The sequence below is a fragment of the Zonotrichia albicollis genome, chromosome 27, assembly GCF_047830755.1.
Source record: "Zonotrichia albicollis isolate bZonAlb1 chromosome 27, bZonAlb1.hap1, whole genome shotgun sequence".
Lineage (NCBI taxonomy): Eukaryota > Metazoa > Chordata > Aves > Passeriformes > Passerellidae > Zonotrichia > Zonotrichia albicollis.
The window spans coordinates 1,940,765-1,952,499 of record NC_133845.1 but is presented as its reverse complement, the minus strand read 5'-3'; the positions used below and the strand labels follow the sequence as shown (position 1 = coordinate 1,952,499).

The 11,735-nt window shown below is 57.0% G+C and overlaps 2 protein-coding genes across 2 annotated transcripts; both read right to left on the bottom strand.

Moving 5' to 3' along the window:
• Window positions 1–50: 50 nt before the first annotated feature.
• LOC106629845 (inactive serine protease PAMR1) lies at window positions 51–4,344 on the bottom strand. The gene is made up of 5 exons (XM_074527823.1): window positions 3,488–4,344; window positions 3,007–3,141; window positions 2,617–2,784; window positions 2,322–2,525; window positions 51–2,225 (listed from the first exon to the last, which is right to left on the bottom strand). Exons 1-5 carry the CDS (start codon window positions 3,552–3,554, stop codon window positions 2,212–2,214), a joined length of 588 nt encoding a protein of 195 aa, XP_074383924.1. The 5' UTR covers window positions 3,555–4,344; the 3' UTR covers window positions 51–2,211.
• A 133-nt stretch (window positions 4,345–4,477) lies between these two features.
• On the bottom strand, window positions 4,478–11,353 carry HINFP (histone H4 transcription factor). The gene is made up of 9 exons (XM_074527822.1): window positions 11,029–11,353; window positions 10,243–10,469; window positions 8,441–8,552; window positions 7,548–7,700; window positions 6,963–7,040; window positions 6,708–6,828; window positions 6,475–6,613; window positions 6,237–6,361; window positions 4,478–5,697 (listed from the first exon to the last, which is right to left on the bottom strand). Exons 1-9 carry the CDS (start codon window positions 11,195–11,197, stop codon window positions 5,178–5,180), a joined length of 1,644 nt encoding a protein of 547 aa, XP_074383923.1. The 5' UTR covers window positions 11,198–11,353; the 3' UTR covers window positions 4,478–5,177.
• Between the last annotated feature and the right edge of the window lie 382 nt (window positions 11,354–11,735).

Sequence of the window (11,735 nt, the reverse complement as noted above, 5' to 3'; positions counted from 1 at the left end):
CGCAGCCCAAACCCCCCCGAGGGAGCCCCACACACCCCAAAGCTGCTCCTGCCCCCCAGACCCCTGTGCAGACCCCCCAGCATGGGCACAGTGGGCAGTCAGGGCTGCCATGGCTTGGGACAGCCGGGGGGTGACAATTGGTCACAAAGGGGGTGGCAGGGGTTGTCCCTCCGGGGTTTTACCCCCAACACCCCCTCCCTGGTGCAGCTCGTCCTGCAGGATCCCCCTGCACCTCCCCAGCACCACGCCTGGCTCCCTCCTCGCTGTTACTCACACCTCGCACCCACCACAGCACTTAAACACCAGAGACATATGGAAATGAGTGGCACCAGCAAGAGTATTAATTAAAAAACCATCTGTTGAGCCAAGGAGAGCTTTCCCCACCCCCTGCCAGCTTAGGGCTGGGCCAGAGCTCAGGGCAGGATCCAGGCAGAGACTGGGGAGGGCACGAGGAGCAATCCATGGAGCCGAGCTCCTCGTGGAGATCTTAAGTCATCTTGTTCTGGAGCAAAAGGCACGTGGGGCCCACCCGGTTCTCTCTGTACCCAGCTGCCTCCCAGCCCTGGGGCACTCCCTGTGTGCAGGTGCCAGCTCAGGCCTGCTCTGAGCAGTGCCACAGCCTTTCCTCCCTTCAGGGAATGGCCTGGGAATGAAATCCCTAAATCCCTAGCCCCTAAACCCCTTTCTGCTCAGCTGGGGCCAAGCTGGTGGCCATGAAGCACCCAGCAGCTGTAGGGAGTCATTTCAAGGTGGGAGGAAGCAGGGATGGAGCCCAGTGCCATGGGGACCTTCACATCCCTCTAATCCCCAGCTGGGACCTTCCTAAAGTGGCCTTGTCTGCAGCTGTGTCCCCACCCAGGACAGTGGCAGGGGGAGCCTGTCCTGGTTCTGTCATCTGTGTGCAGGGCTGCAGGGACAGAGCGGGCAGCAGAACCTCTTTGCATGACAGGAAAACCTGTGGGATTCCCTGTAAATATATTTTTAATGACCCGTGGCTGGTCCTCCAGCACCCTCAGCAGTGCCATCACTTGTGCTCCAGACCACCCTCTCCTTCCCTGGGGAATAAAACTGCTTCCATCCAGGAGCCAGAGATGTCCCCAAGGGGCACAGAGCTGCTCCTGGCTGCAGCCACATCTCCCCCTTTGTGGCCCCAAGCTGCTGCGAGGAGAAGCCCCTGCAGGGAGGGGCTCTCAGGGCAGGACCACAGAGCCCCTGGCAGGAGCAGCAGCAGCAGCCATGCAGCAGCCTGTAGGGAAGGTTTTGCACCTGGGAGATGAGACCTTTGCCCTCTCTGCACCCCCAGGGAGGCTGCAGGGCAGCTTGGTTCCTCAGCAGTGGGTGCTGCAGCCCTGGCCAGGCTGCTCTGTCCCTGCCGTGGGGACAGGAGGCAGATGCCACACTGGCCAGGCTGCTCTGTCCCTGCCATGGGGACAGGAGGCAGATGCCACACTGGAGAGGCTGCTCTGTCCCCACCATGGGGACAGGAGGCAGATGCCACACTGGCCAGGCTGCTCTGTCCCTGCCGTGGGGACAGGAGGCAGATGCCACACTGGCCAGGCTGCTCTGTCCCTGCCATGGGGACAGGAGGCAGATGCCACACTGGCCAGGCTGCTCTGTCCCCGCCATGGGGACAGGAGGCAGATGCCACACTGGCCAGGCTGCTCTGTCCCTGCCGTGGGGACAGGAGGCAGATGCCACACTGGCCAGGCTGCTCTGTCCCCGCCATGGGGACAGGAGGCAGATGCCACACTGGAGAGGCTGCTCTGTCCCCGCCGTGGGGACAGGAGGCAGATGCCACACTCCTGCTGGCTCCAGCAAGCTCAGAGGGCAGCTCCAGCTCCCAGTTTAGGGCCTGGAATCTCCTGACACAGAGAAATCCCAACCTGCAGCACTGAAGGACAGGTATTTTGCACCAGGCACAGGTCCAGGCATTGCCTCACCCCTAAGAGGGGCTTTGAGCCCCCTCTGGGAAGCAGCCAGGGAAATGGGTGATGGCACCCCCAGATCCCAGCACCTGCTGCTCCCAGAGCATCCCCTGGCCAGTCTGGCATGAGCCATCCTGCGAGAGTGAGTCCAGAACATCTCAGATGACATCCTCAGGACAGACAGAGCTTGTGGAAGGAGCACAGTGGAGACACTGGTGAAAGGGAAGGAGAACCCAGGGTTGAAGCCTCCCTCAGCACAGCGGTGACAGCCCCGGCTGGCCCAGCTCTACCTGGAAGAACCTGAGGAGAGCAAAGACAGGATTTTGAGCTGTTTGCAGCTCCCATGTCCCAGTGCCAGCCTTCCCCTCGCACCGGGCAGTGCCACCCAGGGCTCACCGCAGGGCACGTGGCAGTCGCACTCGCAGATGTCGCAGCGCTGGAACCAGCGGGGCCAGCCCGACAGCTTGGTGACACAGCCCGAGATTTTGATGCAGCCGCGGCTGGGGGAGGCTCCCAGGTGCTCCTGGCTGCCGCACGACGAGGAGCACCGGCCCGTGAGGTCCCGCTCGCTGATCTGGATGCGGCCCCGCAGGCAGATCCCTGGGGGGCAGAGCCCATCACGGGGGGCTCACCTGGGGCGGGGAGGGTTCGGGGCCGGGCCTGCAGTCCCTGGTACCCCCGGGATACTCACGCAGGCAGGAGGGCTTGGGGCTCCATCGCCCGTCGGACTGGCAGGCGCTGGCGGGGTCCCCCAGCAGCACGAAGCCGGGCCGGCAGCTGTAGCGCACCACGGAGCCCACCCACCAATCATTGCCGTGAACCACCGAGTTAAAATCCGCCTCGGGCCGCCCGCAGTTCACTGAGGACAGGGATGGAGCCAGGGTGGCAGCCTGGGCAGGGGCCTAGGGGTCCCCAGGGCTGGGAGGGGACAGGGGCTGTGCCCTGCTGGCCACGGGACAGCCCCAGGGCTGAGCGTGCCCCAGGCTGTGTCCCCGCGCTACCCAGGCTGCTGGAGGCGCTCACACTTTGTGTAAGTGTGGCACAAAGCCCTGCAGCATCCCCAGGGATCCCCTGGCTTTACCTCTGCAGAAGGATTTGTAGCCCAGCCAGCAGCAGCTGCCGTTCCCACACTGGCTCCTCTTCAGCTCCTTGTGCCGCCCCTTGCAGCCCCCCAGGCAGATGGGGGCCGTGCCAGACCAGTACGTGTCCAGGTCTCCTGGGGCCACCAGGGCAAGGACACCGCTGCCAGCCCTGCCCAGCCCTCCTGGGGCCATTGGGGCAAGGACACCGCTGCCAGCCCTGCCCAGCCCTCCTGGGGCCATTGGGGCAAGGACACCACTGCCAGCCCTGCCCAGCCCTCCTGGGGCCACCGGGGCAAGGACACCGCTGCCAGCCCTGCCCAGCCCTCAGAGCCCCACAGGGCGGTGCTGGAGCCCACAACAGCCACCCCAGCCCTGCTGTGAGTGCAGCCACTCAGCTCCCACGTCCCTGTGCCAAGGCCTGCTCTTGCTCCTTACTGGCACCCCATAAACCTTTCCCTCATGCCCCAAGCCCCCCGTTACCTTCTGGCTCCTGGCAGGAGGTGAGCGTGGCCAGCACGGCGAGGAAGAGGAGGCCCAGTGCCATCATCTGCCTCCTCCCCTCGCCCCTCCAAGCCCAGAGCCCTCTGTGCTCGCCCAGGAGAAAGTGAACTTGGTTTGCACGCACCCCCCAGGCCCGGGGATGCTGTAGGACAGGGGGAGGGAGGAGACATTGCCTTTAATGCCAATCCTCTCCCCAGCAGATAATCCCTGGCAGCTGAGCCTGCCCGAGGTGGTGTTTAAAGGGACACTCCAGCAGCAGCCCCAAGGCAGCAGCAGCAGCAGAGCCCAGCCTGGGGAGCTGCAAACAGGGCCAGGCTGGAGTGCTGCGAGTGCAAACCTGGCACGGGGCCCGTCTGTCCTTCCCTCGAGGGCAGCTGAGCCCAGCTCTGCCAAGGCAGGGACGGGAAGGCTGGGCAAGGCAAGTGCCCAGGGCAGGGATGCTGTGCCCCCAGCAGTGTATGCTCCCAGGGACAGCTCCTGCCTCTCCCCAGAGGGGCTGGGATCCAGGGGTTTCCCCCAAAATCCAGAAATTCCAGCAGCTTTTGCTCAGCTGCTTGAGAAAGGAGCAATGGGGGAAAGTCAGTGCCCAGCCAAGAGCAGCACTGTGTCCCCCTGGGCACATCACCTCCACACACAGGGCAGGGAGGGCACTCCAGGGACCCCGAATTCACACTGTCCTGGTCCAGCCATTCAACAAAGGACGAGCTGGCTCTGCCCCCAGGCCCAGGATACTCCCTGTATTCAAACAAACCCTGGGGAGGCACCAAAACTCAGCCCCACAGCAGGAACAGAGTGCCAGAGCTAAACCCAGCCCTGCAGTGCCACCTCTGGGGAGCAGCACACTGCAGTGCCAGCTGCACAGTGCCAGGAGAGCCTGGCAGCTCCTCAGTGCCCACCTCCCACCCTGCACCACCCCACAGCACGGCTGCCAGGGCTGGGGCTGAGCAGAGAAACACCAGACACAGCTGGGCCTGGCAGCCTGATGTTTATTTGCCTTGCCAAAGCACACCCTGCCCAAGCAGGAGCCCAAACCCCAATGTGGGGAGGACACCCAGGGGATGCCAAAAGCAGCAAGAAGCTCCCAATGTCCCAGTGCTGCCCTGGCCTCCTCCCAGAGCCAAGTGCTGGTTCTGGGATCAGGGAGGCAAACACCAGCAGCAGCAGCAGGTGAGACAGGAAATGTGTGCAGGAAGTGCTGATGAAGGCATGAAACCCCTGGAGAAGGCATGGATGGGGCAGGACAGGCCTGCCAAGGGCCACACATGTTCCCAGGGAAGAGGCTTCAGCACCAGAGCGTGCTCCACACACCATCCTGCCCGGGGAACAGGCTCAGAAGGGCACAGCTGGTGAGCACTCCACCCTGCCAAACCTCCCAGAAGGGTGGGAGAACCCTGACAGGCTGCAATCCCCAAAAGGAGGACAGACAGCTCCTTCCAGCTCAGATCACTTGGTTCACACCTGGGGGATGTGTCCCTCCCCTCTCCCCATGCTGACCAGAACCAGCAGCACATCCTAGGAGGCTGAAACTGTGCTGCAGAGGGGCAGCCCCTCACAGGATCTGGATGATGCCCTGCAGCCCCTCACAGCATCTGGATGATGCCCAGCAGCCCCTCCAGGATCTGGATGCCCAGCAGCCCCTCACAGCATCTGGATGATGCCCAGCAGCCCCTCAGAGGATGTGGATGCCCAGCTCCTCAGCTGTTTTCTGCAGTCTGTCCATGACGTTCTCCTCCAGCTCCAGGGCTGCTGGGCCCTGCTGCTCCGAGGCTGTGCTGGCCAGCACGTAATAGACAGTCTCACTCTGGCCCTGCTCGTTGGTCCTGCTCACCACACGGATGATGGGGCTGCTGCTGCTGCTGCTGGCTCCTTGCTCTGAGGAGGAGGAGGAGGAGGAGGAGGCAGCTGCTGGGAAGGGGCTGGGCCGTGCTGGCTCAGGGCTGGGAGCAGAGCACAGGGCAGGGGGCACAGGCAGCTCTGATGTGCTGTTCTCTGCCGGGGCAGGGTTTGCTGGAGGCTCCAGAAGGATGCCCTGCAGGCTGCCCTCGCCCTCAGGCAGCACCACGCACTCGCTGGAGCCATCCAGAGCCTCCCCACGCTTCTCCCTGTCCTTGAGCAGCTGCTCTGTGAGCTCCACGCTCTCGTAGCGCACCAGCTGCAGCCTCATGTAGCCGTCCTCGTGCTCCCTGTACCTGGGCACAGACAGGAGGGGTCAGCCTGGCACATTCCCCTTCCCAGGAGATGGGCAACAGCCAGGGAAAGGGCACAACAGCCAAGGTTCAATCCCTGTGCTACACAGATGGCGTTTCAGCCTCTAGTCCCAAAGGCAAACCCATGTAGCAGCTTCTGAGCTCTGGGCCAGGCTCAACGCCCTCCCCAGCCCCCCTCCTTCCACCACTCTGCTTCACTGGGACCATTTCAAGTCCATCCTCTTCCCCTCCCAGCTTTCAGGCTCTGGAAACCCTCTGGAGTTTCCTACAGGGGGTGCAGCAGAGGTTTCTGTCCCAGGACTGATCTCTCTAGAGGGGAACACCCTGCCAAGCTCAGAAATGTCCCAGCAGAGGGAGCAGTGACGGCAGCACTGCCCTGGAGCTGCCAGCCAGCACTGCTCAGATCCCACTCAACATTTCCTGCCCTCCCAGCCACTGGGAAAGGGTCCTGAACAATTTACAGAGCCCAGGCACTGCCAGCACCACGCAGGATGCACTGAGGAGCTGAAGGTGAGCAGTACCTGAAGCGAGGATGTCCTGAGGGCCATTTGAACTGGTGCTTCTTCCTGAGGTGCACAGTGAGGTTGTTCCCCCGTGTGAAGCACTTGTCACACACGTGGCACTTGTACCTGGGCTCGGAGTCACCCTGAGGGACACAGAGCCACGTCAGCACCCGCAGGTGCAGGGAAGGAGACAGAAAGCTCCCAGAGAAGACTGACAGGGGCATCACAAGCAATGCAAGCTCTGCTGCCTTCCCACCTCGTGGACCTTCCTGTAGTGCAGTTTGATGGAGCAGAGGGAGCGAGCAGAGAAGCTGCAGGCCTCGAACTCGCAGCGATACGCCGGCTCCTTGCTGTGCGTGTCCAGGTGCTTCCGCAGGTCAATGAGGTTCTTGCAGCTGGAAGCACAAGGTGAGGGAACAGAGCTGCAGCACACACACACACACAGAGGCCTCAGGGGGGTCTGGGGAGGGGGCCAGCCCTGGCCCTCACCTGTAGTCACAGTAGTCACACTTGAAGGGGCGCTCCTCGCTGTGGCGGAAGCGGATGTGGTTGCGCAGCGAGGAGGGCAGCGGGCAGGTCATGTCACACAGGGGGCACTTGTAGTGGTTCACTGGGCCAAAACCGGGGAGAAATGTCAGCCCAGAGCAGGGCAGGGCAGAGCACACAGCCCAGGGGCTGAGCTGGGAGCAGGGCCCCTCACTCACTCACTCACTCACTCACTCACTCACTCACTCACTCACTCACCGTGGTTCCTCATGTGGTCGCGGAGCAGCCTCTCGGTGGCGAATCTCTTGGAGCAGTGGGAGCACTGAAACCTCTGCTCTGCACCAGAGGGCACAGGGGGCATCAGGGCAGGGAGAACAGCACAGGGAGCAGTGAGGAGAGGGGTTCCCGAGGGCTGCAATCCCTGGTGGGCAGCCCTGGGTCCCCACAGGAGGAACAGCCTCAATCCTGCCTCTGCCAGGAGACACTTCCCAGGGGACACAGACTAAAGGTGGGCCGGGGGAGGTTCAGGTGGCATTTCAGGAGGAATTTCTTCAGGGAAAGGATGGTCAGATGCTGGAGGGGAGTGCCAGGCCCCACCCCTCCACTTTGAGGCCCTGCCCACTCACTGCTGCTGCCCAGGGGGGTGGGAGAGTCCCTCCCCTCACGGCTGGCTCACACAGTGAGGATCAATCCCAGAGGTCTCTTCCCATCCCAGCGATTCTGGGGCTGCCATCACTCAGCAGCCAAGCACACCCTGCCCTCGGCTCCCAGGGTTTAGGCACCTCCAGCAAGCCCACCAGCCCAGGGCAGCCCTCCCCAGCCCCTCCCTGCCCCAGGGCTTACGCTCCAGGGCGGTCTGGCGGCGGATGTGGTCGAAGAACTTGGTGTTGTTGGCAAACATGCCCCCGCAGGTGGGACAGGCCACCACCTTCTCCTGCGTGTGGCTGCGCAGGTGCTCCCGCAGCTTGCAGCGGCCCTTGAAGCTGCACTTGCAGTCTGGGGAGGGACAGCACAGCTGAGAGCCCTCCCAAGGGACACAGCCTCGCTCAACAGCAGCCTCCCCATCCTGTTTGGGCCAGCAAGGCTCCAAAATCCCCACAGAGCAGGGTGAGATCAGCACAGTGAGATCACAAGTGGTTCTACCCCAGTACAACCAGTGTGGCCCCTCCAAGCAGTTCGGGCAATTGCAAATAGAAGAAATTAATGAAAAAAGTCAAAGTAAAAGAAATCAGCTGTAGCCTTTTCTCCAAGGTACTGATTACACATAAATAGGAAGTTCTGAGCACTCAACTGGATTCCCTGAGGGAACTTCTGCAGGAATCTTTCATGGTCAAAACCATGGAATTTGAAAATCTATTTTTGAAGGCCAAGGGGCTTTTTGAAACCCTGTTTGCCACCCAGCCCAAAGCTCTCTCACCAGTGTAGTACTGGTTCTACCACAGTACAACCAGTGTGGCCCCCCAAGCAGTTAAAGCAATTGCTCAAACATGGGAGAAATTAAGGAAAAAAAAAATCAAAATCAAAATAAATCAGCTGAAGCCTTTTCTCCAAGGTAGTGATTACACATGAATAGGAAGTTCTGTACTGAACACTCAACTGAGGGAAATATTTCTGCAGGAATATTTCACGGAATTTGAAAACCTATTTTTGAAGGCCAAGGAGCTCTCTGAAACCTGTTCCCATGTTTGCCACCCAGCCCAAAGCTGTGAGGAGAGGCCCTGGGGGCTCCCACCAACCTTTCCAGCCACAGAGCAGCACGTGGTTCTCCTTCCCCGCTGCCTTGTACTCGGAGCAGAAGCTGTGATCCTCCACGTGCCGGTAGAACCACTCGGGGTTGTCAAACGACCTCTGAGGGGACAAGGCCACACAGGACAGGGTGAGAGAGACCAGAACAAACCCAGATGCTCCCACAGAGCTCCAGACAGAGCCTGCAGCTGAGCAGCAGAGCAGCAGAGATGATATTTTTGCTGTGACAAGGGGAGAGAATGATGCATCTGACTCCACCTTATCAGAAGGCTAATTAATGACTTTATTATACTGCCTTATTCTATATTGTATTGCACTATGTTACATTACAGCTAAACTGCACTGAATCTCGTGAGTGTCAGCCCACAGTCCTGACACACACACACCCTGACAGGCCAAGGAACCAAAACACCATCACTGTGGGTAAATAATCTCCATATTGCATTCTGCTTTGGCACAAACACAGGCACAGCAAATGAGATAAGAATGGTTTTGATCATTCTCTGAGGTTCAGAGAATGTGAAACCCAGGAATATTCTTGGGAAGAACTGTGCCTTGCTTTTCTCTGTGAAGAGAAATGTGGTAACATGTCACGGTCACATTTTCTGAAAAATCCCTTTGCCAGGCTTTCTTCTCCAGGGAAGCTGAGAAGCCTCAGAGAAAAACGAAAACAATAATTATCTGACTGCTCCTCCTGTGTTTGGCTGCTTTAGAATGTGGTCTGGAGATTTTTTTATCCAACTGGTCATTGATTGGCCATTAAGTAAAAATAATTAACATGAAACCAATCACGGCCAGTTGTGTCAGACTCTGAGGAGTCAGTCATGAATTTTTTTTATTCATTCTTATTAAGGCTTCTGTCTGTATCCTTTACCTTTCTTTAGTATAGTTTTAGTATAGCATAATATAATGTAATATATAGCATAATATAATGTAATGCAATGTAATATAATGTAACATAATGTAATGTAATATAATACCATGTAATATACAATGTAATGTAATACAATACAATGTAATGTAATGCAATACAATGTAATGTAATGTAATATAATACAATATATCAGCCTTCTGAGAACACGGAGTCAATCACGAATTTTTATTATTCATTCTTGTTAAGCCTTCTGTCTGTATCCTTTCTCTTTCTTTAGTATAGTTTTAGTATAGCATAATATAATGTAATGCAGTGTAATATAATGTAACATAATGTAATATAATGTAATGTAAGGTAATTAACATAATATAGTGTAATATAATGTAATGTAATAATGTATAATCATGTATATATAATAATGTATACATACACATTAATACATATATTAATGCATATATAAATATATAAAATGTGTATTATATAAAAATTAATGTAGATTATCAATATATAAATACATATTGATATATAATTAATATATAATATTAATTATAGATTATATAATCATATGTTAATTTTATGTTAATTTTATGTTAATTATATGTTAATTATATGTTAATTATATGTTAATTATATGTTAATTATATGTTAATTATATGTTAATTATATATTAGTATATTATGGATATATAATGTATAACGTGATATTATATATTATAATATATAATAATGTATAATATAATGTAATGTAATATAATGCAATGTAATGTAATATAATGTAATATAATTAATATAATGCAATGTAATGTAATATAATATAAGAGAATACCATGAGTATAATACAATAACACATCAGCCTGACTCCCTCCTGTCCCAGCCCCTCCTGGGCTCCCCCACAGCGCCCCCATCCCCCGGCCCTCACCTCGCAGTACTCCCAGAGGCACAGGAAGCTCTCCTGGATCTCGGGGATGATGTTGTGGCTCTGGAAGTCCAGCTGGCAGTGGCTGAGCTCAGCCTGGCCCTGCAGGGCCCTCAGCCCCCACTGCTTCAGCTTGGTGTGGTAGCAGTGGAAGTAAACGTGGCGCACCAGCTCGGCCGAGCTCGCCGGGGAGCAGAAACCACAGTCCTGCCACAGGCACGTGTACTCCTCTGCAACAGACAGACAGACAGACAGACAGCTCCAGAGAGCAGCAACCACAGTCCTGCCACAGGCACGTGCACTCCTCTGCAAGGGACAGACAGCTGCTCTGGAACAAACAGACAGACAGACAGACTGCTGCTCTGCGACACACACAGTTCCTCTGGAACAGACAGACAGACAGACAGCTGCTCTGGAACTCAGGCAAACAACTGCTCCGGAACACAGACAGACAGCTCCTGAGCAACTCAAACTGCTCCTGGGGAACACAGACCGACAGACAGGTCTTCTAGAACAGACAGACGGCTGCTCTGGAACACAGACCGCTCCTCTGGAACACAGACAGACAGACAGACAGCTGCTCTGGAACACAGACCGCTCCTCTGCCCCACACAAGCACAGCCCGAAGGTCTCTCTAAGCAAACCTGCTCCTCAAGTCCCTTCACTGTCCCAGTCTCGTCCTGCTGTTCCCTGCGAGCACAGCCCGACCTCCCTGGCTGTCCCCTCCCGTCAGGGGCTCCTGCAGAGCCACAAGGGCCCCCCTGAGCCTCCCTTTCCCCAGGGCCTCACCCAGCGGGTCCATGTCGGCGCTGGGCCCGCCGGAGCCGGGCAGGTGCTGCTGCAGGTGCTGCGCCACATGCGCGCAGAACTCCTCCATGCCCGAGGCCACGAAGGAGCACTGCTGCCACTCGCACTGCAGCACCACGGCCGCCTTACCGCCCGCACGGCCGGGCGCCATGGCCGGGCTGCTGCGGGGCCGTCCGGGGCCGCCGACCCCGCCCGGAACCGGCGCCGAGCCCGGCGGGAGCCGCGGGCTGCGCGGAGAGCGGCGCCGCCACCCCGGCCCGCCTCGGCCCCGCGGGGGGCCCTGCAACGCGACGCACCGCGCGCGCCCCCCCGCCAATCAGCGCGCAGGAACCCGCTGACTGTGAGCGGTGGCCGAAAGGCCCCGCCGGGAAGCAGCGCTGTGGCACAAAGGTTCCGAGGCTGTTTACCGCCGTGGGTAATGGCAGTGTGGAAACGCCAATCGCTTGTTTTTAAAATTTAAAAACTTTAATACTAACAAAATAGCTATAAAAATAATAATATAATTAGAGTAATAAAAATTTGGACAATTTGGATTAGGACAATATGAGACAATAAGAACAAAGAGTTACAGAGAGTTCAGGTACCTTTTCTGGGCAAAATAAGCCTGAAAAAGGCCCCACATGAACAGAGGATTAACCCTTAAAAGCAACAGCCTGTTGCATATTCATACAGCTCATCCATGCTGCATA

What these genes read in the sequence shown, in the direction of transcription:
- LOC106629845 (XM_074527823.1), bottom strand. Translation starts at nt 3,554, where the DNA reads ATGATGGCACTGGGCCTCCTCTTCCTCGCCGTGCTGGCCACGCTCACC. An exon ending in CTCCTGCCAGGAGCCAGAAG is followed by an intron (nt 3,142 to 3,487) that starts GTAACGGGGGGC and finishes TGGTGGCCCCAG; the next exon opens with GAGACCTGGACACGTACTGG. An exon ending in CCCCAAGCCCTCCTGCCTGC is followed by an intron (nt 2,526 to 2,616) that starts GTGAGTATCCCG and finishes TCTGCCCCCCAG; the next exon opens with GGATCTGCCTGCGGGGCCGC.
- HINFP (XM_074527822.1), bottom strand. Translation starts at nt 11,197, where the DNA reads ATGGCGCCCGGCCGTGCGGGCGGTAAGGCGGCCGTGGTGCTGCAGTGC. An exon ending in CGACCACATGAGGAACCACG is followed by an intron (nt 6,829 to 6,962) that starts GTGAGTGAGTGA and finishes GTTTTGGCCCAG; the next exon opens with TGAACCACTACAAGTGCCCC. An exon ending in TCAGGACATCCTCGCTTCAG is followed by an intron (nt 5,698 to 6,236) that starts GTACTGCTCACC and finishes GTCTGTGCCCAG; the next exon opens with GTACAGGGAGCACGAGGACG.